Genomic DNA, 26599 nt, shown 5'->3' on the forward strand with positions numbered 1-26599 from the left:
ACCAGAGGCATGGAATTGGGACTTACAGCCCCAAGCTGCCAAAATGCAGAGTAAATAATCTCACGTTGCACTTCATGCTACAGTGTTCAGACCACTTCCAATATCCAAGTTAGCTCAGGTACCTCTGCAGTGTCAACATACAGTCACAACTGCCCTCATTTGAGTCAATAAATAAACATCGATTATTTTCCACATTAGTTCAGCAAAACTGGCAAATGTTTTAGGCTGACATCCTGCATCTATGCTGGAGATTCATTCCACGCCCATTCATCTACAACATGAATATCTGCTCCAGAGAGCTGTTCCAACCCTGCATTCCAACCGTGCAAAGGAGTGTGCAGAGCAATAAAGAATCAAGTGCTTCATGCACATTACTGCCTTCACATGTTCTTCATGGGAATTTTGGCAAGCAAGAGCTTTCCTTGCTTATGGATGCTTTCCTGCTTATATTGGGGGGGGGGGGGGGGAAACAAAAAAAACCCAAACCAAAACAAACAGATGTATCAAATGGAAGTGGAAAGAAAAACTATCAACAGTAACATTTTTCATTGCATTCTCCCGTAATCCTGCTAATGTTCTCCTCACGATGGGAAAGTCCTTGATGAGTAAATACAACATAACGCTGTTCCGTAAGATTCTGTATTTCCCTTGCATGTGTCATTTTCTCTGATTAGGGCAAAATTACAGTATCAAATGAGATGGCTGTAACTCCACTACATGTAGGAACTGCCATTGATATCTGTGGAAGTGCCTTGCCTTCCAGTGGGTGAGCTCCATGGTTGGGCAAGAACAAGCTTAGAACTTGTATTTCATGCAAGAGCACACACTGATGTTAGATTAGGACAAAAATGAATGTTCTATCAATACTGCACAGGTTGAAGATCTTTAACATCTATAGACAGGGTCAACAGTTGGAGAGGAAAAGCATCTCCCTGGGTTCATCCCTGTTACCTTCAGTAAAATTGTCTCAAAGATAAAAGCACGAATTTTAGGTTTAACATTCCTCCCTAATTCTTGCCTACCCAAAGTTTAAGACTTGTTGTTTATTTGGAGCTGGAACTTAACGTTTGGGATTCAGGTCTACAGTGCTTCTACATAACATGACAAGAAAATACCAAGGGTCATTTATTATGTAATTTATTACCCTTTCAGGTACAAAGGGAATATAAATAAGAGAGTTTGTATCTTGTATCATATTACATCATTGTAAAGATGAAATGTCTCACAAACATTACTTTTTCTTCTTGATGTCCCTTATGTAAAACTGTTGGCACTTTCTCTATTTTACAGATGAAAAACTGAGGTAAAAGATTAAGTCAGAAATATCCCTTCTTTTAGGGCATCTAACTTGAAATGTACAGGACCTGTTTTTTTATATATTAGAAATTTCACGTGCACTGTGCAGGTAACTTTTCTTTGAGTTGATGGGCTAACTGGTAGCAACAGATGACATTATTGCTGCACAGGAAATTATTTCACGATGTTTCATGGAAAGATCCTTTATTTGACAGAGCTAGGACACGTGGTTTGGGTTTCATTCCACACGACATCCTCATCTCTAAATTGCAGAGATATGGATATGACCAACTGATCGCTAGGTGGATAAGAAACTGGCTGGATGGTTGCACTCAAAGACTTGTGGTCAACAGCTCCATGTCCAAGAGGCAAGCAGTGACAAGTGGTGTTCCTCAGGGGTCGGTAATGGGACAGCTGCTGTTTAACATCTTTGTTGGTGACATGTATATTGGGATGGAGTTTGCACCCTCAGCAAGTTTACTGAAGATGCCAACCTGTGTGGACCAGTTGAAATGCTAGAGGGATGGGATGCCATCCAGAGGGACGGGATGCCATCCAGAGGGACATGGACAGGCTTGAGAGGTGGGCCCATGTGAACCTCATGAAGTTCAACAAGGCCAAGTACAAGGTCCTGCATGTGAGCCGGGGCAATCCCAAGCACAAATACAGGCTGGGTGGATTGAGAGCAGCCCCCAGGAGAAGGACTTGGGGTGTTGTTTGATAAGAAACTCAACATGAGCCAGCAATGTGACCTCACAGACCAGAACGGTATGCTGGGCTGCATCAAAAGAAATGTGGCCAGCAGGTCAAGGGAGGTGATTCTTCCCCTCTACTCCGCTCTTGTGAGACCCCACCTGGAATATTGTGTCCAGCTCTGGAGCCCTCAACATAAGAATGACATGAATATGTTGGAGCAGGCCCAGAGGAGGGCCATGAAGACAATCAGAGGGCTGGAGCACCTCTGCTAGGAGCACAGGCTGAGAGAGTTGGGGTTGTTCAGCCTGGAGAACAGAAGGCTCCGGGAGACCTTATAGCAGCCTTCCAGTATATGATGGGAACCTACAATAAGGCCGGAGAGGGACTTTTTACAAGGGCATGTCATGATCAGACAAGGAGTAATGGCTTCAAACTGGAAGAGAATAAATTTAGAATAGGTATTAGGAAAAAATTTTTCACTATGAGGATGACCAGGCACTGGAACAGGTTGCTCAGGGAAGTTGTGGATGCCCCATCCCTAGAGGTGTTCAAGGCCAGGTTGGATGAGGTTTTGAGCAACCTGGTCTAATGGAAGGTGTCCCTGCCCATGGTATGGGGGGTGGAACTAGATGATCTTCAAGGTCCCTTCCAACCTAAACCATGCTATGATTCTATGATTCATTTGGACCAGAGAATTATAAGAAATTCCTGTATCTATTAGACTATAACTGAGTTTGATTTGCTAAAATATGAATGTAAGAAAATGGGGATGCTGATAAAAGGAGACAGAATAACATATTTTTACTGCATATTTAAATTCAAGTAAGCCCATTCTCTAAACTTCAAATCAGGCAGGAACAAGTTCTTCAGAAATTCTATGAACAATTAGTTGTTATTATTTTTTTAACCAAGATATTAATTTAACTTATATATGACTAATATCCCAGTTGTCAGTCAGCAGTTCTTCTGAAAAATCTATTGCTCTTTTCAGTAACTGCTGTACCAGAGTAATAGCCAGGAAAAGTGATCCTACAGAGTCCTTTAACAAGAATAAGCAGGTAAAATATTTTCAGAATATGAACAGGCTTGTTCAGCTTGTATATAGTTACTGTATGTTTACAAAAGCACATGACTCGAATTTCTTTACAAAAATAGTGTTATTTTTTGTGTAGATAACATGGAATATTTGCAGCTTCCTGACCTAATATATCATTTTGTTAGCAAGAAACATGGAAAAATCTGAAACTTTTTTTTAAACAAATCCGTACTTAATAAAGAAATTATTCTAATAGACAGTGAAAAAAAGTTGCTCAGTTCATTTTCTAAACCTATTTTGTTTTACAGATAATTATATTTTTTTTTCAAACACTTAAAGGAATAACCTTGGGCATAATAGAGCACTTTGAACATAGTAAGACATACCTTGTTTAGCTTTACAAAGTAGTCCAGTCCAGCTTCCAAGGGATTAGTGTCACAGTTCATCTGTTAAAAAAAAAAAATAAATTCACCATCCATACATGATGGACTATCATAGCTTTTGGGTTGGGGGGTATTAATTTAGTTATTCTATGCAGCCTTCTATTTACTCTTGGGTCAATATTCCATGTTGCATATGTGCAAATTCCAGTTGAATACACTGTATGCTTCCTATACGTGATTTTAACCAAATATCTACTATTATGCCTAATATAGAGTCAAGATATGTAAATCATTCATCTAAGTTTCAATATGCAAATTAAACATACATTTCAGTAAGAAACAAGACTTTTTAATCAAAGCAGAACAGAACCTGCAGAAGATTGAATAACTGAGGTATACGTGTTAATTGCAACACATCAGAATGCCTTAGCCGGAGAGGAAAATAAAACACAAAGCCAATTTTGTTTACCACCTTACCATTAGATATAGGGGGAATTATTTGTTAGGCAGCATTTGAAGCATGAATGAAAATAATTATCACTGGGCAAACAGAAAGGACCTCTAAATTCCCACCATTTCACCTTCCTGAGTTGTTTCCTTTCCAAAGGAATTAGGAAAATTTTCAGGTAAGCAGAAAATATACAGATTTTGCCCATATTCTCTAGGCCCCCTTAGTAGTTCCATATTGTGAGTGAGTAAATTCAGCAGAAACAAGCTAACGGGAAATTAAAAAGTTCCAAATACATTATGAAGCAAGAATAATTGGCCTCTCATGACAGTTATTACAGAAATAAACCATTTTTGGAATCTATCAGCCAAACCTTTGATTTCAAAACACTAGAGTTCAGCAAAACCCTCATAATTTTGTTATACACAAGAGGGAAAAACATCAGTGAATCAAAATAAGTATCTCATTGCCAGCAGTGCAATGGAGTATACTAGTTAGTTTTACTTTGAAAAGACACTGTACAGAATTATAGCAGCTTTTCCTGCTCAAGGTAGATTTTCTTTTCATTCCAAATTGAGAAACGGGAACAAATACTATCTAAACTAGCTCTGACTAAAAGCTGTATAGTTATAATGAAATAAAGAAAATAAACAGAAAGAATAATAAAGAAATTATATTTTCTGACCTCTGCCCCCCAGGCTCGGAAACCCTTTTCCAGCCTTAAAGCATTCAGAGCATATGTTCCAAAGTTGTCAATTCCCTCTTTTTGGCCAGCTTCCATGATTGCACTGTAAAGAGCTACAGAATCTTCTTTTCTATGATAGAGCTCCCAGCCCAATTCACCTGTTATACAAACATGATTAACGGTTTCATCAGCTCAACGATAAGGCAATCCTAATAAATTAAATCCTATTCTTGGTAAAAAGTGGGGATCAATGCTGGAATGTGTTAATTCACATTCTGGGGTCAATTCTGCTGTCATATATCAAGTCTAATTCCCTGCAAGAACCACCAGATGATTTATGCCTCAGATTTTAAGCACTGATACCATTATCCTAATTTAAACTGCTAACTGAAATGGGGAGGGAGGGACGGGGGAGTGTTGGGGGGGTGGAAATCAGAATAACTGACAAGAAAAGGTCATGTAGTGAAGTCACAATGAAAGATGAAGCTTAAGGGCTCTATAAACAGCTGATGACTTGGCAAGTGAACAGCAAATGTAACTGAGTGTAAATATGCATAAAACGAGTATATTGTATCATATTTGGTACAATAGAAAGAGAAGGACTTCAGCTGCTTCAGAATCGTCTGAATTCAGTCCATTGCAGTAGAGATAGACAGAAAAATAGATAAAAATAAAAAGTAACTGAGAAAAACAAATACTCAGCATTACAGTGTTGCATTTTCAAGGCACTTGACAAACACTAATATATGGTAATCCAAAAACAATTCTTGACGTTGGTTTTGCAGCAAATACCACAGAGGTTATCAGAACTGGCCTTTTGTTTTGTAAAATAAATATTTACACTATAGCGTATGCTAGAGAAAAAGGTCTTGGAAAACTCAGCACAGACCCTGACCAGATCACATTTGAAAAAAAAAAAAAAAAAAAAAAAAAATTAAAAAAAAAAAAAAAACAAACACAAAAAACCCCAATGTACTGCTTTTCCTCACACACTTATATATCATAGAATCATCAAATGGTTTAGGTTGGAAGGGACCTTGAAGATCATCTAGTTCCAACTCCCCTGCCATGGGCAGGGACACCTCCCACTAGACCAGGTTGCTCAAAGCCCCATCCAGCCTGGCCTTAAACACCTCCAGGGATGGGGCATCCACAACTTCCCTGGGCAACTTGTTGCAGCGCCTCACCACCCTCATAGTGAAAAAATGTGATGAACCTATTGCTTATGAATACATGATGAGATTTACTTTTCAACATAATTTTAGTTTGAATATAATTTACACTAATTATTTTATTTATTGCTGCTTTCCTTAAGATTCTGTTTTTTCTATTACTTACCTGTGTACGATATCCTAATGGCAATAACAGCAACATCAGAAAGTTTCAAATGTCTAGACTGGAGAAACTTAAATGAACCATCACTCAGATCCTCACTTGTCAACTTCTGGAGGATCTGTCGGGCATATGGACCTGCTACACCAAGTACTCCCATCTCATCTGTCATGTTTTCTATTTCAACTTTATATCCACCTCTCGTTACTTCCTCTTCTATCCATCTGCATGTAAAACATAACAGCGATATTAAATTTCGTATGAAAAATCACTGATTTAGATAAAGATTTAAAAGGAATAATTTTTTGTTAGTGTTCATCTTCCCAGTAGCTCCCAGACCCACACCTTCTCAGAACCATTGGAAATATGTGCTACACTAGATAGTCAAATCCATCATTGATGTTAAACAGTGTTTTCTAGTGAGATACTAGTATAGGAACACAGGCATCTGGGAGACAGCCAGGAAAGGAGAGAATTTAAATGGGTGGAACAGTATTTTCAAAGTAAGAGGAAGAAGTGCTCTCATAGAACTGAACACAGGTTTGCCTTTGGATGCAGAATGTGTTAATAAAAAAATCAACATACAAAAAGAGTAAGTAATAAACACAATGAACATTAAGAAATCTCAAAATAAATTCCTCTGTCAACAGAAATGTACAACCAGGCTTGTTCTTTCCAAATACAGTATTTAAAGTATTGGCAGAAATTCGGTTTTGAGTGTTGATTTAATAAAAAACATCAGCTGGGTATTCTTTTTCAGGAAGCTCACAAAATAAAAGAAAGGAATATATTTAAAAGTCTTATGAAGTACTACTTTGTTAAGCAGTGTTAAAAGATCTCAGACACAGGGGAGTACCAAACAGGACTGCTGAAATCCTGCAGAAGTAAATGCATTAGGTCTGGTTCTGCCATTTGGTTTCTGAATGTGCCAGTGGTCCTACTGATTGCCATGGGACTGCTATGAAACAGTACCTTATCCATTGTGTGTTGGGGTAGCAAATTTCAGCCTTTTATGTGTTGATTCATTTTGAATAACTGATTTGCCAGCAATCTCCAATTATGTATTATATCTTTGTATGTATGTACAGCCACTTATTGTGGCGAATTGAAGAACACCGACTCCGATATGCAGGATCGAAATCAGCTTTATTAAGCAAGCGTGCTCTTTATATACTTTTCTACCAAGGCCAGCAATTTTCTACTCTACTTGGTTACACCATCGCGTACTCTAAAAGATCACATTCCCACCGAAAAGGGAATCTCTCTTCCCTGTGAGCAGCACCTCCTTATCTAGGGAGTAGCTTCACACAACTTCATCATCTGCCAGAACAGTGCTGCAGCTGCTTATTCCTCCCTATTAGTTCTACCACACTTAACCCTTCTTTTGCCTCAGTCCCCACATCTTAAAGCACTAGAAATGTAACTTCCAGTGCCTATCTATGAAAAGTATTTTATGAAGTCATCCTGCAACTGCTTCTGCCTCCTTTCTTTCTGTTGTTTCGCTTTGTGACCCCAGAGCCCAAAGCAGAAGACATTATCACAGTATCAGGAACACTGCACTACCTATCTGTATTGGCCAGGTCAGTGCCTCTGGGGTCATCCATTTTTAACGCCAACTTTCTTTTTGCGTAAGAGAAAACACTGGAAAGGAACAACCATTCTGTGTTCCATCATACAATGCCAAACACAAACAGGTTCAATAACAAAACAAGAACTACTCCTTTAAAGTATATTACATAACTATCAGTAAATTCTCCATCTTTTTACACTGACAAAAATCCAATATGCAACTGCTTATACTTCAGGATTCAACTCAACCAAGTTTCTAAGAAACCAAAATCAATAAATAAGTAGAATTCTCTTGAACCTAGCAAAAGGTTTCTTGAGTAATAATTAAGAATTTGGCACTTAGTAAAAAGGTTTCTACATTAATGTGACTGTAAAGCTCTGTGTACTTACTGTATCAAAAATAAACAAACCTCAAATCATGGAGTTCTGATCCCGAGCCAGTTACAAGCATAAATTCTCCAGGATACAGTTGAGAGACTGTTAGCTCAGCATAAACTTTTCCTCTCGGTGTTAACATATGGCTTATATTTGTGGAACCCACCTACAGAGTAAAGTTTGTGATTATGAAGAATGCAAGACAAACTCTTTGAATTCTTAAACAATATGGAAATATGTCTTTATTTGAAAGAACAACACTTTCATGTTTGTTCTGCTGTGCCATAACAGGAGCGGACAGACACACAATTGGCCATGTTTAAGCTTTACAGTGGAAACGTCATATTTTTCTTAATAGAAAAAAAAATGAAATTTTTGAAATGAGATAAATCAAGACCTTTATGAGTATTTGTTAATTGTGCATTACACAAGGTCTTCCTAAGTTACATTTGATTTAAGAATGCATTTTCAATGCAAATTCAATCAATTTTAGTTTGTTTCCTGATCATCAGAATAAAAAATTTGTGTTATTGACATAAATATTCTTTTTCAGTTATGTGAATAAGGCTTTCAGATCCCAAAAGTATAACATTACTTTGCCCCTTACTTTAAAGAAAGAAATACTGAGCTGGCTTCTGCTTTTGTGCCCCTGATTTATGTATGCTTTTATATTTTTTGTAGTTGCTGACTATGAATCTACATCTCTGTACATTTGAATTGGGTTCTGTGTAGAAATGTGATCTCTAGAGGGAAAATTTCAAATAAGAGTTACTTAGCTGTGACCATAAAACGTATACATGTTCATATAGATATCATCCATACAAACAGAAATATGAATGTGCCATAGCTGTTGTGCTGGTCTGATTCCAGAGGCAGAATTTAATCTCTCTTATTTCATTCTGCTTTCATAAGAACCTTGTCAATCACCTAGTCGGTGCCCAGATTCCAGACAATGAATAGAAAAATGAAAAATATTGTAGATATTAACATTCTTTTGCAAGGTCATATTACATTAATATAATTACCGGCATATTGCAGGCACATAACTGAATTGTCAGGATCTGATGGTAGTCACACTCCAGCTAGTAATGATACAAATATACCTCCAGTAACTTCACTGAATTATTTCATGATGCAGACAAGCATGAATGAGACCAAAACTCAGATAGCTTAAATAATCAACTGTTGTGAATGCTGGATTTTTAAGTAGACCCATAAAGTGTTTCTTCTATTTTGTCATCTATATCTATTTTTCACTTTAGCAATACTGATTACACTCCATAGAAAGCACTCGCTTTGTTCTCATAATTTCATGTTTAACCTTGCTTTTCCCCACTACATAAATACATTCAATAAGTGTTATCCATGCCCATTGATGACAATTACCCTACCTCTACCCCAAACTTTTAATCTATATTGTTATCACAAAATTAATACAGAAAAAAAAAATGACTAAATGGCAATTCAGGTTCTTTCTCCTCAACCTATAGGATACCATTCTTGTGTACAGCCTTTCTATTCAGTTGGCTCTGACCTCTGAGAAGAAAGCATCTACCTTCATAACAATAGTCTCAGTATACCTACTGTTTCCCTATGCTTCTTTTCTCTGGTGTCTGAAGCAGCTAAAACCATAACCTACAGCAAAAACTTAATGAAATTCTGTGCTGAAATGAGCAAATCCCGTGGCTGTAGCACTTTGGAAAGGAACCATCTGCTTACTGGAGGTGAAATCAAATTTCTGAAATTAAAAAACACTAGATGGGAGTGGCTGACAAAGCTGGAAGATAAAGGGACTCATGGAGCACTACCAGAAACTGAGGACCAAGAATAAGAAACCTGGGGTAGTTTGTCACCATGTGACATTTTTGAAAACAGGATCATACTCTGAGGATCTTGAGCAGCCACACTTGTGAAGAAAGGACAGGTGTGAGCTGAAAGCTGAATACCCTGAATATTTGCAACCTTCCCTGCTTCAGGTAGCCAGCAGAGTCAGCATGAGGGGGGTGGAAAATAAGCATGGGCAATGAGCTCCAGGTGACCTGCTTGAACAGGGGGATGGACAAGGTGACCTCCAGAGGTCCCTTCCAACCTCAACCTTTCTATGATTCAATGATTTGTGCCAAAAGATACTTCTTCATGGGGCTACTCTAGTATAAACTCCACTGTCTGTGCTCTTAACTGAGTGAAATACATCTTTGACACAGAAATTTCTGCAACGGATCTGAGTGTTTGGCATCTGAAATATATGGCAAGAATATTATGCTTAATTTTCCATTTCTGAGACAAATCCTACATAAAAACAGTTATCACTGTCCCATTTACCTTTGGAACAACATTTGCAAATAGATGATCCAGCAGCTTAACAGAATCTGTGCCTTTTACTTTAAACTTGCCAAAAGGTGACAGGTCAATCACACCGACTTTTTCCATAACCTGTTTATACTCACGACCCACAGGGTCAAACCAATTTGTACGCCGAAAACTGGGTCTGAAACAGAGCATTTACACATATAAAACACAATTTGGAAATTTTGTGCTCTTTTCAGCAAAATGTAGTCTTCAGTTCCTTCAGTTTAATAATCATTCAAAAGAGATAAACTTTCCTAATTGTAGGTAGCTTACTCAATATTTTCCTTGGTCTAAGATAGCTTAATTATTAAAATCCTTTAACGACAGAGAAAGATCTGAGTTGATATTTTATCAACCTTTTTGTACAATAAACTGTGAACTGTTCAGATGTTAGAAAAAGTAGTAGTCTGTCATGTGTATTTACAGCATACTTTGTTGCTGAATCATTTATTTGAGTTTAAGGTGTCAGAAGCTTTATTTCTGAACAGCTGAGTGTGGCTCTTTATTCCTTTATAAGCCTCATTTAGATTGGGACTCCAGTATCCCTGTGGAAAACTTTTATTTGCTCCCTGATGTAAGCATGTAACCAGCTAGGCAGGCACAGAAGAAAAAAAAAGAAAGGAGGATGGGGCTTCTCCCTTCCTGAGAATTATACAGGGAGGAATCAGCTTTTTCTTGAAATAATTATACTGTCCTGCTAATCAAAGGATAAGAAAGGGAAAAAAATACAGTCAACAAATTGTTGTCTAACCTTTTCCTTGAGCTAGGCTGCTCCCCAATACCCCATACCTAGAAGAGTTACAGGATACCTCGATGAGCATTTTGAAATGTCTGCATTATTGAATTAAATGGATTCTGAACTACAGAAAAAAAAATAATGGAAGATCTACCTAATAGATACCTTTAGCTGAAATGAATGATAAATGTATGTTTCTTATTAAATTTAACTCTGCTGGCCTTTGCTATCATGATAATTTCTTGGGGGAAGAAGGGAGGGAGGAGGTAATCTTTTATTTACTTGTATCCAGTCTCATCTCCAGGTTTGTAGAACCAATGAGGTTGCTCCCATCCTGCATGAAAGCCCATTGAACATTTGGATTTCAGCAAATCATACAGCTCACTGGTTCTCTCTGTTGGTCTCCCAGCAAATCTTTCTTCTTTGGGGTAACCAACTAGAGGGGGGGAAAAAAACAAACCAAAACCCATGGCATACTAAACACTGTATATCATCAAGATAGAATATATATTAAAACATTATCTATAAACAGAGAAATCTAGAGGCAGGCTTTGTTGGAATCCATTCTCAGGATATAAATGTGTTTAAAAAAATACCTTCTTACCAATGTTATTAAAACCGTAAGATTCTCTTGCTTTGGCTGCGGTGTATTCTGTGGTGGTCCACTTTCCGTATCGGTTGGGATCTAATTCTATCAGGTCAAATGGAGGTTCCCCTTCAAGGATCCAGTCACTGAGGTACTTTCCTATGCCACCAGCATGTATAATGCCATACCTTAAAAACAGGGAAAGGTCCTGTAGTGCCAAGTCTTTTTTTGTTTGTTTGTTTCTAAAAATCAGAGCTAGCATATACTACTAATACACACCCTAAAACATTCTAAATATGTCACTCTTATTTTGTTATATTTTGTCTTGTTTTCCAAGATGACATGCTTTATTCACAGATGTTTCTACTACCCCACTGTCAGCAGCAAAACTCCGTTGCTAATGTGTAGCATTTCTGGTGCATGAGGTTACAGCAACCTCTTTCTTTCTCTACAGTTCAGAATTTAACAATCTTTTCCAGGCACATTAGAACTCTTCAACAATTAATACTAAAGAAAGTTCTCAAACTTCTGATATCCATTAAATACACTGTCTAGTCATACAACAGCTCTTCTTTTTCAATAAGATTTAATTAAACCAGATTCAGACTTGAAAACTAGACTGAGACATTCTAGCAGCTACAGTGAATATTTACACTACAGTGACAAGAGCAACAGCAGCAAAAGTTAGGAGAAAACACTACTGAGACAGCTTGAAAGAACTAGGGAGTGTAGAAGAATTGCAGATAAAACTAGACTTGTTTGCAGTGGTGCCTGAGTTGAAAGCTGCTTTTTCCTCACCTGATTTACCTTCTCTGTTCTCCACTACAACTACAAAGAGAACTTGTTCCAGAAAGCTTAAGCTAACAAAATAAACATGTAGAAATTTTCTGCTACCAGTCTGTAGCAAAAGCCTGTTCTGTTTATACACAGTGAGTGTGTGAAGAATCAGACTGTAGAGGAGATCTCTTGGAAGAAACCTGCATTAAAGGAACCACACCAGACAGCAAAGGTAGTTGCTCAAAAGTTATGAAGTGATAGATGTAAGGTTTCCTTACTTAAACATTTTGTACATAATTCTAACTGTCAAAATGCTTGACATCCTAACATCCATAAGGAAAAAGCTGTATGTGAAATGTGCTCCTGTGAGGTACTTGAAGTGGACAACTGGGGACAAGGATCTTCCTTGTGCTGCAATGTGTCTGTCACTACTCAGTCTACATATGACCAAACAGTACTATGTAATGCTGAATTACAACCACCTCAGATTTGACACCAAAACATTTAATGAGAAGTAATTATTAAAATAAAAGTTTTAAATCATTTGGTGTTAATACCTCTGTGAATTAGTTTGCCACGTCTAAAAAACCAAAAAGTAGCAAAATAGCCTCCGGTCTAGAGAAGATGTGAAAATAAATTCTTAGTTATTTGTGAAATGCTCCAATAAGCTCAACGAAGAAATAGTAAGTCTGTCCAAAACCAAGTTTAGATTAGCATGCAGCAATTAAATCACAGACGCTCACACTGAACAGTGAAGCTAAACGAAAATTGAATTGCTGTTCATCAACTTTTCATTCTGAATTCTATGCCCTAAATTAAATAGGCAAGGATCTTCTGGAGGGAAAAAAAAAAAGAAAAGAAAGAAAGGATGCAATCATTTAATTCTAATGCATATGCAGTAGAAGAATGAGTTATTACACAGACAACTTAGTTCCAGCACTTCCTAACTGTAGAATGCCTAACTTAATAATATTCATGAGATTACTTTGATATAGTGGGGTTTTAGCTGTAATTTATTAATTTATTTAAATAAAACAGAAATAGCAAACAGTTGAGTACATGAAGCGATTCTGCCAATCACACTCCTTTAGGTTGTTCAGCATAAATATTCAGATTCTCAGCACAAGCTTGTATTACTGCAGTTGATGCAGTAAGGATGAGTGCTTGTAAACTGCCATTTTGCATGTACTACAGAAGAGCTAGCCATTGCTGGAGGTAATTTAATTAGGGAATTCTTAGTTATTCAGGGGTATGAGTTTTGTGACCTTCAAGAATGGCTGCTTCCCTGTACCGTTCACTGCAGCCAAAATCACATGGGAACAGCACAGAGACCACTGCACGACTGTGGGTGGCAGCAGACCAAATACAATGAAGTTTTCTAGCTTCAGCTGAAGACGGCTGAGCTGATGGCAGGATAATCCTGGGGGCAAGACAGCCCTGCGATATGGAGTTGCTACTACAGGTACAGCACTGCATGTGGGCTGACTGGTCTCTGCACTCTGCAGAGCTTTGCAGCACTGTCTCTGTGCAATCAGTTGATTTTGGTGCTCCCAGCTAGGCCTACATGATCAGAGAATTTAATTCCTGCCAAGTGCCCAGATCCCTCATTACTTCAGATAATGGGGAGCTGATTGTATTAATATACCGCTGCAGTTCTGCTACACAAGAACGGAACAAATGCTTTGCAGGGATAGAATGTTACAAGTAGCTGTAAAGAGTCGTACAGTTTAGGAATCTCAGTCTTCATATGAGGATTTAGAGAAAGTTTCCTTAATGAACACAAACTGCCCTTCTCTGTTTTTCTTCTCTCCTTCCAATCCCGGTCAGATTATCTTCCCCATTGTCCCTGTCCTATTCTTGGTCTTACTTGTTTATGAGTCTTTGCTTCCCACATGTTTCTGACTCATCCCACTCCTTTTTCCTAGGAAATCTGAGTCCTCACACAGCACAGTCCCTTTTCCAGTGTCTTTGTCTCGGGTTTACCCATTTCTCTATCCCATTTCTGCAGGAAAACTCCTTTTTGGTCTCTGGCTGTGCAATACTACTGTAGATAGAATGCAGGAATCTTAGTGCAAGATTTTGTTCCAGTATTTAAAGGGTGGCTACAAAGAAGATGGAGACTCCTTTTTACAAGGAGTCACATGGAAAATACAAGGGGTAATAGGTACAAGTTAGTCCTGGGGAGATTCCAATAGGACATGAGGAAAATTTTTCACAACAAGAACAATCAGCCATTCAAATCATCTCTCCAGGGAAGTGGTGGATTCCCAACATTGGACACTTTTAAGGTTCAGCTGGACAGGGTGCTGGGCCATCTTCTCTAGGCTATGCTTTTGCCAAGAAAGGTTGGACCAGATGATCCTTGAGGTCCCTTCCAACCTGGTACTCTGATTCCATGATTTAGTGAGTCTCTATTAAAGGTTTGAGTTGTAACATTTATAAAGGCTTGTGAATGGGCCTCATGGATAGATTTTGTGAAAAACAGCAGAAAGGCATATCTTTAGCAGAAAGGTCACTTTTGACAAATGTGAAGTTCATTCTCAGAAAATGGCGAAATAAGAGCTTTTCAAAAGAAAGACTTCACCCCAAAACCCTTAACAGAGCAAACCAACATACCTTCCAAAAATCACGTTCTTTGGAATGGTTACACTGCTTTGACTTAAACATTTCTGAATAAAATTCTAGCCTACCATTGTTAACATTTTCAAAGCTGTAAGTAACTGAAAACAGTCTTAAATGGGAAGCATTGGGCAACCGTAATAATAAACAGTGCTACAAGCTCTGCTAACTATACTTACTTACTTCTTTGCACATTAAAATGCCTAGCAAGCTGCCAATTTTAGATAATAAAAATCCTCTAAACTAACAGCACTAAGTCCTCTGTCACAATGTCCCTGCTAGTTGACTATGAGATAAGGATTTGCTAATGCACACAAAAAATTACAACACTGCTAGAAACACTGCAGTGACCCAGAAGTGTAGAACAGAGTCAAACGTCCCTGAAAAGCAGACAAAGCAATCCAATGACAGCAACATATTTGCAACCTGTGTCTACACACTTAGAGATTAATCAAATTATTGAAATAAGTTTGTTTAAAGAAACTTTAACATATAACACTGGCCTTCAGTTATTCCTATATGGAACTTTGATTCTGCTCCCATTGATACCAATAAAGGAAAACAGGCTCCAAAGTCTGACAGCACAGTAATGAACTTAAACAGTCTTTTTGGTGAACAAGGACTAGGCAAACCACTTTTGTAACTATAAGTTCTGCAAATGTTACTAAAAGATAACAATATTTTTTTTTTAAAATCCAAGCAGCAAAGGTGAATACCTTTCACAATGAATCATTGCAAAATTACCAAACCTTTTTATTTTGAGGGCCTTGGAAAGCACGTTAGAGGTACTGCCTTATCTTATGATCTGAGGGTTTGTTTGGTTTGGACTGAAGAAAACTGGAAAAAGCTGAGCTGGATTTTGAACAGAAAGTTAGGCAATTGAAAAAACAGTGTAAACAGAATGTGTTCAATAACATGTGCCTGAAATTGTAGTCAGTTCATTCTATCCATCTTGAATCAATGGTGAAACTAAGACAATTAAAGTGGGGCCAGTGTATAGAAGATGTAAATAATATTCCAAGAAAATATTATAGTGGGCAGGAGAATGACACCAGTAAAACACTCATTCCTGTTGTCACACTGCCCTCTTCATTTGCTTTCTTACAACACCAAGCAACACAATTTTTCAGCTCAACCTTCAACAGTCAGAGCCATTACTGTGTTTCTATCTCCAGAGCAGTCAGTCACTCAGTATGCCAGCAATGCCTTCTGCTTAGTACGCTTTCAACTCCACCTGAAAGTTAATGCTGCCTATTAAAAGTTCTCCATGTACCACTCATTCTTGTCCAACTTGAGTGACACCATAAGCCAAACAATTTCTGCATATGCCAAACAACTGTTGAACACAATGTAATTCAAAGCAATATAAATTTATATATATATATAATGAACTGCAAAGTATATTCCAAACCCCAGCACTTTTATGGCTTTACCTTGCTGCACAGACAGTACCAAGTACTACTACCGATTTCTTGCTGCTTCATAAAGTGTTGCAGATATCGGCCTCCAGAATAACAGGAGGAAACAAATTGAAAGAATAGCGAGGGTTATGAAGAAGAAGTATGAAGGAAGGATAATGTTCTATTATGTAGGTACTGGTAATTAAGACTATTTCCAATTACATTTTGCATACAATATGTGCAAAACAACCCCCAAACCCATAAAAGTGTGCAAAGCTTGAGCTGACCGCAATTTTAAACAATAGAAGTTGTCATAAAGAATTTACTCACCCAAAACCAATAGCTACCCAGTAATTTCTGACACCCTGATGTGGTCCCACCATAGGAAGAATGTCTGGAGAGTAGGTGATAGGACCTGCAATTGTGTTTACAATGTCTGCTTTTTTCAGAACAGGGACCATTTCCATAGCAGCCTCAATATGCTCCATTATTCTGTCTAAATCAGACTCAAATAGTTCTTTTCCAAAACCTGAAAAAATATTTGACTCTTATTATATAGTTAGTTACACTGAAAATACTTACATTTAAAATACAGTTATACAATCTACATATATAAAAGTTATATGGAATTAATCAGTGAGTATGTTCAAGCCTTTGCCATCCTACATGAGAAAAAATGGCGTGCATAAATCCCTAGTTACCTGCAGGATCAAGTTTATTGTCACTGCAGTTATACTGTCCTTTATACATATTTGTTTAACCCTAAGGTCATGCAAATTCAACAATGAAGTAGAAAGGAAGTAGAGAAACACAGAAACTTCCTTCTATGTTAGTAAGACCCACTTACTTTAATCAATATGCCAACAATTTGGGGAAAGGAAGAAAGATACTGCCTGTGACAGCTTATTATTACTGTGGTGTTTAGTAAATTCCTGGATATATTTCACCCTTCAGTCTGAGCTCTAAGCATTATTGGACATCACTCCATAGAGAGACTTGACGCTACTGGAAACAATATGTTCACGAAGCTACGACAGTGCGATCCAAACACCAATAATGCTGATTTCTCCTCCTTAGGAAGCACGTGTTTTTTTAAAAAAGCAACAGTGTTGACTGAATATAGCTTTCTGTCTAGAAGTGAATGGAAAGCTGGAACCTAGATATAAGACAGCAATTATTTTTTTTTTTTTTTTTTTTAATAAGCAGCAGTATGACATAGGATTTTTTTGTACAAAAATTCTATACAAACCTACAGCTTTCTTGCACTTATATCTGAGCACAGCATTTTGTCTAAGACATTCTTTTGCTATACCTGTGTTCCTGTTTGACAACCACATTATCTCTGGGGAAACAGCAAAAACCCAGAGACCCTGACAGTATGCTGGAGAGAATTGTAACTTAGAAAAGTCCCTATTCAGTTGCAAAAGGCTACATAACACAGATTTAGTGACTGCATCTAATCACAACACACAGGCACCTGTTCAGAGAGTAGGGTAAGACTATGTTGTAGGTGTGTATTTTGTGTGTATTTCAAATAGGAATTTTATGTTACATTTTTATTTCTATTGACACTTATCATTAGAGTTACAACTATTCTTTGAAAAAAAAGTTTCTGCATTACAATCATGCATTGCAAATATTTTCTATTTTCCATCATATAAGGCAGCACGACAGGCTGGGATTTATACACATTAAGATGTGTGCTAATGCTTATCAAGTTTAAAGATTTAATGTTCTTCATTACCTGGTGGAACTCCATTTGTTACCCACGAGTCCTGCAGCTTCATCTTCTCCTCGCTTTCATATGGACCAAATAAAAGACCATCCCTTTCTTGCCTTAGGTAGTATGATCCTTCTAAGTCACGAATCACAGGCAGTTCTGTTTTTAGGGCTTTGACTTCAGGGATCGTTGATGTCACAACATACTGATGATGAACAGGTATGAGAGGGTGCTGCAGGCCAATCATCTTGCCTATGTCACGGGCCCAGAAGCCTAGAGAAGACAAAAAACCAAAGCAGAAATATTCAAACACTGATTTTAGTGACTGGGAAACAACAGTCAAATATTTCCAGGAAGCACTGTGCTTTATGGAATATAACAAATAATTTTTTTTCTCATATTTTTAATTTTAAAATTACTTTTCATATTATCCAGCATAATTTTTCCCCCATAATTCCATGTCCTTGTTCCTAATTATACTACCATGTATTATTTTAGTATACAGATATTAAAAATATATATTCAGTAAAATATAACTTAGGCTTTTAAAAGTTCAGAAGATAATTTAATTAATGGTCCCACAAACCCTATCATTTATTTCAGTACAGTAGGTCTGCAATGCAGTCCCAGCAAAGTCAGAGACACTTAAAAATCAGAATAAATTAACTCACACCATAGGCGTTAACCTAGCCTTTTACTATCAACCAAAATGAGGTAGCATGCTTTCCCAAGACAGCAGTCAAGTCCTAACACCCCAATAGGGCAAGGCAGTACTTTCAGCCAGCTAACCTCGAGAATTTAAGTTTCTCTTCTCTTTCATACGCATCATGTGACTCATATTAATTATGTCTTTCACATAGCAATCAACTCCTTATAATGTTAATATCAGTGAGTAGTCAGTGCGCTCTCCCATAGCTGTCCAAATTAAAGTTCTGATACAGACTGTGATCAGAAAACGCCAGCAACAATTTCCCTGCCCCTGCAGCCTGCTCAAGGTCCTTCATGTATACTACTAGGCATAAGTTAAAGAAGACCTAATTCTTCTCTGTTAAGGTTAAGCTGGTAAGCCGCATTCACTTAGTGACGTGCCTGTGTAAAAGTCAAGGCTGGAAGCCACTTAACTGCCAAACTTACTAGATTGGGCTCTGCATCATGGCTCACATCTGCTGTGAGGCTAGAACATACAGGCCTGGGAATCAGACATACAATTGATTGGGATGGCAGCTGCTCTAAGCAGCTCGGAAAATCCCTCAGCCCCACTCTCCTGAGTCTTTGGGTCAAGGAGCGCAGATCTCAGAAGTGGGAATGAAAGGGGAAAATCCAGTGAAGCAGGAGTTTCAGGGGAGTCTGGAAGTGAGGGTTGGGGGAAGGCAAAATGGAAGAGGAGGAAGAGGTAGCAGGACCTTCCAAATAAAAGGCTATGTGCTATATGGTACCCAGGAAAAGAAGACAGGTGTGCCTGGTTCCTGTGTGACCAGCTGACTCCAAGCTGTTTATGAAAAAGCATCTCCAGCAAGATTTGCTACCTAACACAACTACCTTCTCCTGGAGCTAACACTCATGTTGCCCAGCTTAACATATAACTTTTCTTCCTTTTTGCTGCTTATTTGTTTTACCCAAAAGCTCCTACCTCTCTCTTCAATTCCATACTCTCTAAAATCTGGTCAAAATTTAGCCCTCGGGGCCCTGAGGGCACTAACAAGCATGAATGATCCTGAGCAGCCTCACCTGGGACTTCTACCCCATGGAGCCAGGAGCCCCATTTCAGGTCAGCTCAGAGCCTTCAGAACCTGTCTGAGCTGGATTGATTGTAGGTGTACCTGTTTACAGCTCTGTCACAACCATGCCTGTGCCTGGCCATGGACCTCATTGATCCAATCCCTGATCCGTGGACTACTTTCCAGCTCAACCTCAGCCCAGTCTCATCTCTGTGGTCCTGCCTGTTGATCACTGGGCAGTATCTGACCCTGGTTACCGTCACCTGTTCCTGACCTGTGGCTCAACCTCCTGGCTTCATCACTACGGACCTTCCTGTGCCTCATCCCCACAAGCTTGTCTGGAGATCTGGACTGTGGGCTGACCCCAGCTTCTGAGCCTGGGCCCGCCCTGCTCCCTCCCTTCTGCCCTGTCGGACAGAGCCCTTGCTGGCTCGGCCCCTGCCCTGCCAGCCTTGTTATCACGCTTGGCTCCCCATCCTGCGCTGAGCAGCCGGCCCGTGCTGCTTTCTGACATTAACTTGGGAATACATCCTCTCCTTTCGGCCATGGCCTAAAGCCAGGGCAATTAGGAAAGTTGAGTTGGGCCGTGCTGGCCTTGTGCCATTCCCCCACGCCAGGAGGGCTGTCAGTCTCTTATTTAATATTACAAACCAGCCTCAGGGTGTAACACCCACAGTTTTTAAAAATGCAACGTTTCTGAGGAAAATGTTTTCTGTGGTGACTCACTTGACTATTGCTGACAGCCAGCTGATGCAAGGGAGCAGGAAATCCAGGACCATGGCAGAGAGGTCTGTTCAATTAAAAGCCTCTGCCCAGTAAATATTAAAACCCAGTGTCTGTTGTTCTGCATCTATCATATGCAAGGTTTTTGCTTCATAATGGCATCCTCACCACTTGGAGGAGACGTACTGACAAAACACTTGTTAAGTCAGTTAAATTGGCTCAGGGAAGATCATGCCATAGTCTTACAGCGAGTGATCCAAAACATCCTTTAATGCTATTGAAACCTGATTCACGTTCCCTTATAAAAAAAAAAAAAAAAAAAAAAAGAAAAAATTCTAGTAAAGTTGAATTTCTAGCACATCTGCAAGGGTTTCCTCCATTACACATAGCAAATACAAATGTGGATTTAAGAGGAAGCTAACAATCTTTAGGGAACTTCTTTTGATTTGGGCATTTCTGTGTCACCTACAAAGAAAACTATTTTAAGGTAAGGTCAGCTAACGATCCACGGAGGAGAAAGAAAGCTGAAGCAGCAGAAAATTCCATCTCTAGTATCATGCATTGGTCCTGCCAAAATTGTTTGGACTTAAAGAGGTATTTGGAAAAGAAATAATGGTCTGGGAATGTGCTTCTAATAAATTCACTATTTTGCTTGCTCATTAAAACAGAATCAGTGCAAAAATATAGGGAACAAGCATACTGAAGCTCCTCAAAGAAAATAAAAATTGTAGACTTAATTTTAGGTCTTTGAAACTTAACTTTGTTTCTTTCAAAATGATATTAAATGTCTTAGCCATTAAGTTTGCAGAGATACATTACAAACAGCTGATTTTAAATTGCTTTTGAATTAAAGGCAAATAGATTAGGTTTGCTCAAAATAAAATCTTGAATTTTATACTTCTAAAAATATCACACTTATAAGTGCGTATTTAATTGCTTAGAATAACAACAGCTGACTTTTACTAAATGAAAAATATTACAGTTTCTTTGTTTAAAGTTTTTGAACCATGTGCAAATCTATTACAAACACAAAAATAGCAAAAGGAATACGTTCTCTGAAACAAAATTCTAATTGGAAGCAGATGTCAAGTCTTATCACACATAGTAGAGATAAATGAAGGCATAAATTATATCTCTAGGACATTTGTGAAGATTAAATTGTAGAGATTGCAAACATCTGATGCTGAAATATTTAGTAGTGGTATTACTTAGCATATCTGCTGAACTATGTAATCTGACTATCGCTTGTTTTTAAAAAAGAAAATCTTCCCTCGCTACATATATATAAATGGTTATATATACAGTGTGTACATGTCGGCAAATGTGTGCTTATATACACACACACGTACTGTATATATAAGCTAAATTCATTATTTTTGCAGACTTTAATCAAGCATTCCATTATAAATAGTCTGCAAATCACTTCAGCAGGCTCAGTAGCAGTTAGTTCATGTCAGGGATTATTTATTAGGCATCTGCTTTCTTCCAAAATGGAAATCTCACATAAGGAACAGCTAAAGATTGGTTGAAACCAGTTTGTTCCAGTTCCACAGCAGATGTCAGTTGGGGGATGAGGGGAGATAAAGAATGTAGAGAGCCTTCTGATATATTTTTCTCTGCTCATATTGCAACATGAGCCTAAAATATGAGCTCTGAATTATACCAGTCATGATCTGTAGTGGAATGAGGCAAGGCTGAGAAGAAGAACGAATGTTAGCTGAGAGAACATTTATAAGAGATATGTGTTATACAGTATTGATTTCACATTCTTAGCCAGAATGTTAAGCAATATGTGCTTCAAATGTTCATTTTGGCTGAAAAGTTAACTACACAAGAGAATTAACCAAATATATTGTTGGTCTAATAACTTATTACATAATAAAAAAGACATGAAAATTTCACAAGGGTGCATTGTAATTTTTGCAAATAAACTTTGAAAAGTACTTGCTAGAAAACTCTAATGTCAACTTGATACATAAGCCAAAGATACCCACACTACAAAAATATAATTAAATTAACTACATCTGTGATACTTAATCCATATGATACAGAGCCAATAGTTACGAATAAGAAGTGCCCAGAAGTTTGTGGCCTAAGTAAGAAGTCTAATTGACTTTCCATTCCATAATCTTGGATTACTCCCAGACCAATATATCCATACTGTGTAACAAACAAGGTAAGGATCCTATTAGTAAGAGAGCTTGTGATTTTGTAACTGAATGCTGTCCCATAATTCATGCCTGAAAGCCATGAACTGACAGTCCAAAGGCAATCAAATATTGATGCCTCTTATCTGCTAAGTGCTTGACAGTGTGGTCTGAGTAAAAGTCTTTTAATTTGCTTTCCCTATTTGTGTGGTTGTTTGCTTTCTAAAAAGCATACTGAACTCTTCTAGTCCTCTTTCTCTCCCAAATGTCATTATGTGGCACTCATGAGCAGGCTTAGAACCTCAAGGTGAACTTTTTCAGATCCCTGCTATTTTAGCTAGGCTTATAGCAATTGCAGGTGATCGCCTATGTAGGGAAGGCATATGTTGAGAAAGCACACTTTTCAATGGGTTTCCCAGTTAGTCTGACACAGAGCTGTCTACATCCCAGGCATTGAAAGAAAGGTCACCCAGTAAAGCTCATCCTCTCAGAGGTCAGCCCTTTTATCCCACTACCTCCATATTTCTTTCTATCCCAGTCTTCTCTCTTCTCCACCCCTGTTTGTCCTATACCTGCTCTTTTCCGTTGTCTCAAACACTGCTCTTCTTCTTCCAGTCCTTATATCATTCTTCAGCTATTTTGTCTCTGTGTGCAAGCCAGTCTCCCTCATTTGTCAAATCCTGTCCCACCTGCCTTCTCTTCCTTCCAGTCTACTCACATCTACCTCTCCCTTGCTACTCCGCCAGTCTTTCATGCTCAGACAGCTCAGCTCAGTTTTGCAGTCTCAGTTTCATACACAACCATTACTCAAGTAGCCTTCCTAATCCTTTTATCCAAAAAGCTCCTTCTCCAGTTCAATTAATGAAATATTTCAGATACCCTTTCCACTATCCCTCTCTGTGGTGTCATCCCCACTGTTGCCATCCCCACAGCACCTCCTGGTTTGAGCTTCCTTATGCAGCAAGTCCTCAGGCACATAAGTGTTCCATTTGCTGCCAGTGCTCCCAACCACCTCCAGGAACCTTTCCCAAGCATTTCACTCTCCCAGTCTATTCCCCTCCCAGTCCAACTCACTCATAATTCCAATTATCAGCCATCATTATTCTACCCACCAACAAGAAGAGTCCCTGTCTCACTCAACTTCTTCATTTTATCTGCTTTGCACTAGAAATAGATATTTTTTTCTTTTCCACTGCACAGATGTAGAAAGAAATTATGAAGACATGTGCTTGCTCCCAGTTCACTTGTCCTGTCTGAATAAGAAGAGGGAGTCCTCTTGAGCCATCATAGCTTCCTACTTAAGCCTGATTATTCACCAAGATGGGATGTATGAAAGACTCATGCCCTAGAAATGCAGATATGATTCAGGTTGAGACAGACAGAGTCTACAAAAATTTAATCCAAATGGTAGATATTCAGTATGTTTTCAAACAATGGAAAACAGAAAGCCTTCTACTAGGAAGTAAAAGGCATGCTTCACATAGGAGGTGCCAACCGTTTCACCAATCATGTATTTTTCCGTAACTTGTATAAAGCAGCATAAAAATAAGCACAGCTTAGATTGAATACACATCTTTAGGCATATCAACTTGTTTAGGAAAACAAAGACAAATCCAAAGAACTCTTGGCCAAAAGTTCTTTGAAGCAGAAAGATCAGTTTGGCTTCTTTAACACAATGAAAAAATAAAAATTGCATGTGTAAATACAAGCTCCTTTGAGTTAGGAAATTTTTATTACATGAAAAAATTTATTGTTAAGCCAAGTGCATGTTTAAAATACTATTCAAAGTGCAACAAAAATCTTCTGTTTCAAGGATATGGGGTTAGAGTTAAATCTGAGAGAAAGATAATACTGAAATAGGCTCTAAAGGGTGGGTTGAAGAAGGATGGAGCCAGGCTCTTTTCATTGGTTCCAAGTGACAGGACGAGGGGCAATGGGCACAAGTTAGAACACAGGAAGTTCCGTTCAAATACACGGAAACAGTTCTTTACGGTTCGGGTGACAGAGCACTGGAACAGGCTGCCCAGGGAGGTTGTGGAGTCCCCTTCCCTGGAGATTTTCAAGACCCGCCTGGATGCAGTCCTGAGAAATGTGCTCTAGGCAATCCTGCTTTAGCAGGAGAGTTGGACTAGATGATCTCTAGAGGTCCCTTCCAACTCTGATAATTCTGTGATTCTGTGATTCTGTGAGGGTTATCTTACCTGCTGCAAATCCTTAGTCTCTTTGAAAAAACAATTAAGATATTCCCACTTCATTTGTACATCCAATCTCCCTTCCTAAGTAGCTTTCATAAGATTTTAGAGGACAATATAGACAGTAGCCTCTCTTCTACACAACTTACTGTAGACCAGTAAAGTTCTTTTCTGCTACTAACATCTAACAAGACAGTCTGATTAGTAACTGCTGGAGACAAACCAGAAATAAATATTTGTAATGCCTACTCAAGGACAATTAACACAAGAGCTAAATTTTCACAATACTGTAAAGTAATATGTGCCAAATACATTTTACCACAAACCAAGTGAATGTTCAAAAATTACTTACTCCTGTAATCCACACAGTACAATACAGGTGGTCCATGTCAGCTAGTTTGTAAATCTGAAAAGTATATAAATGCTTATGGTAAATCCTACCTGCAGTATTCACAATTCTCTTTGCTTGAATTATTCCAAGTGGAGTTTCAACTTCCCATGTCCCATCTGATCGGGATTTCAGATTAGTTACTTGGACGGGGTAATTTAATTGGGCACCATATTTTCTGGCTCCTGCCGCCAAAGCCATAGTGAGAGAATAGGGATCAATATGTCCATCTCCAGGGTTATACAGGCCAGCTAAAACCTAAGTGGAGGTAAAATCCCACAAAATTAAAGAAATTAAAATTTATCCAAATTAACCTATTTTACAAAAAACATTTTATTTCTTGAATGCAGTAAACCATAAGGAGTCAAATCAAAACAAATTTTCAAAACATATAATAATAACAACAGGGCTACAGCTATCCAACTTAACAATGGTCTAAGGAAGTAAAATTGCTCAGTTCTCCCATGCAAAGGTTGCAATGCTTTAATATTATAATATTGTATCGATTATAATTAATAATATGCACAGTGGCAAACAGCATGCACTAAAATGCATGTGAGTCTGACTTTAGTTTATAATGCATCTTTTTTTCACTGAAAACCAAGAATTTCATGTACAATTTATATAAAGGAAACAGCTCTTGTGTCTACATATCTGATAGACCAATATTTAGTTTCAATGAAGTTATTTTTTGTAACATTAGGTTATTTACCGTATCCATGTTTAATAAGGGAAATAGCTCTTGTACTTTCTCAGGTGTGATTAGGTACTGCTCTGTTGCGTGCCAACCAGCACGAGTCATTTGGTATTTGAATTCATCCACCCTAGTAGGAGTTGAAGCAATTCTAATGCTGCCAGGCTGATGAAACCCCACAGCCTGAAACAAAGAGCAAAAGTGAATTACTGAAAGAACCTTTACTTATCTCCATAAATCCATGTTCCTATGCTATGTGAAGTCTACAGGAGTTTTGTCACTGACATCACTGAAAAGAGATTCAAATAAGTTAGGTGCCCTTGAAGGAATAGGACTGACTTAGGTGCAAATTCCTAGAGAAAATATTTTTTTAAAAAAAGTTATCAAATTAACTTCCCAGCATAATACATACTATCTTCAAAACAGTTGTAAAAAGCTTTTATTGAATGACATTATACAATTATTTTTATTAAGATTTTATTAATACCTGAATTTATGCACTCACACACTTTGAAAAATAGAATCAGATACATCTCAAAAATAAATATATAAAAGTTTATATTAAAGTCTATCACCTGCATAATTTTCTATTGAGTTGCTGCAGAATAAATTTACCTGACCTTTACTGACACAATGAATAACCACCCTCCTTTTTTTCTCTTTTTAATAAAGTAGAAATCCCTATATAGCTGGACACTGAATGCTCACTTTCTGGTATACACTATTTACT

General features: G+C 38.0%; 1 protein-coding gene across 1 annotated transcript in view; it reads right to left on the reverse strand.

Annotated features, from left to right (window-relative positions):
• DMGDH (dimethylglycine dehydrogenase) overlaps window positions 1–26599 on the reverse strand; it is a gene marked incomplete at both ends in the record, with an annotated part of 48394 nt that overhangs the window by 12233 nt on the left and 9562 nt on the right. Inside the window, 11 exons of the mRNA XM_082497696.1 lie at window positions 3415–3474; window positions 4545–4702; window positions 5883–6100; window positions 7856–7986; window positions 10143–10308; window positions 11188–11341; window positions 11510–11679; window positions 16618–16816; window positions 18032–18280; window positions 25229–25433; window positions 25888–26052. Coding sequence (XP_082353822.1) covers window positions 3415–3474; window positions 4545–4702; window positions 5883–6100; window positions 7856–7986; window positions 10143–10308; window positions 11188–11341; window positions 11510–11679; window positions 16618–16816; window positions 18032–18280; window positions 25229–25433; window positions 25888–26052 — 1875 coding nt within the window. The remainder of the gene's footprint in view (window positions 1–3414; window positions 3475–4544; window positions 4703–5882; window positions 6101–7855; window positions 7987–10142; window positions 10309–11187; window positions 11342–11509; window positions 11680–16617; window positions 16817–18031; window positions 18281–25228; window positions 25434–25887; window positions 26053–26599) is intronic.

Source organism: Vanellus vanellus (assembly GCF_965231255.1).
Source record: "Vanellus vanellus genome assembly, chromosome: Z".
NCBI classification, from domain to species: Eukaryota; Metazoa; Chordata; class Aves; order Charadriiformes; family Charadriidae; genus Vanellus; species Vanellus vanellus.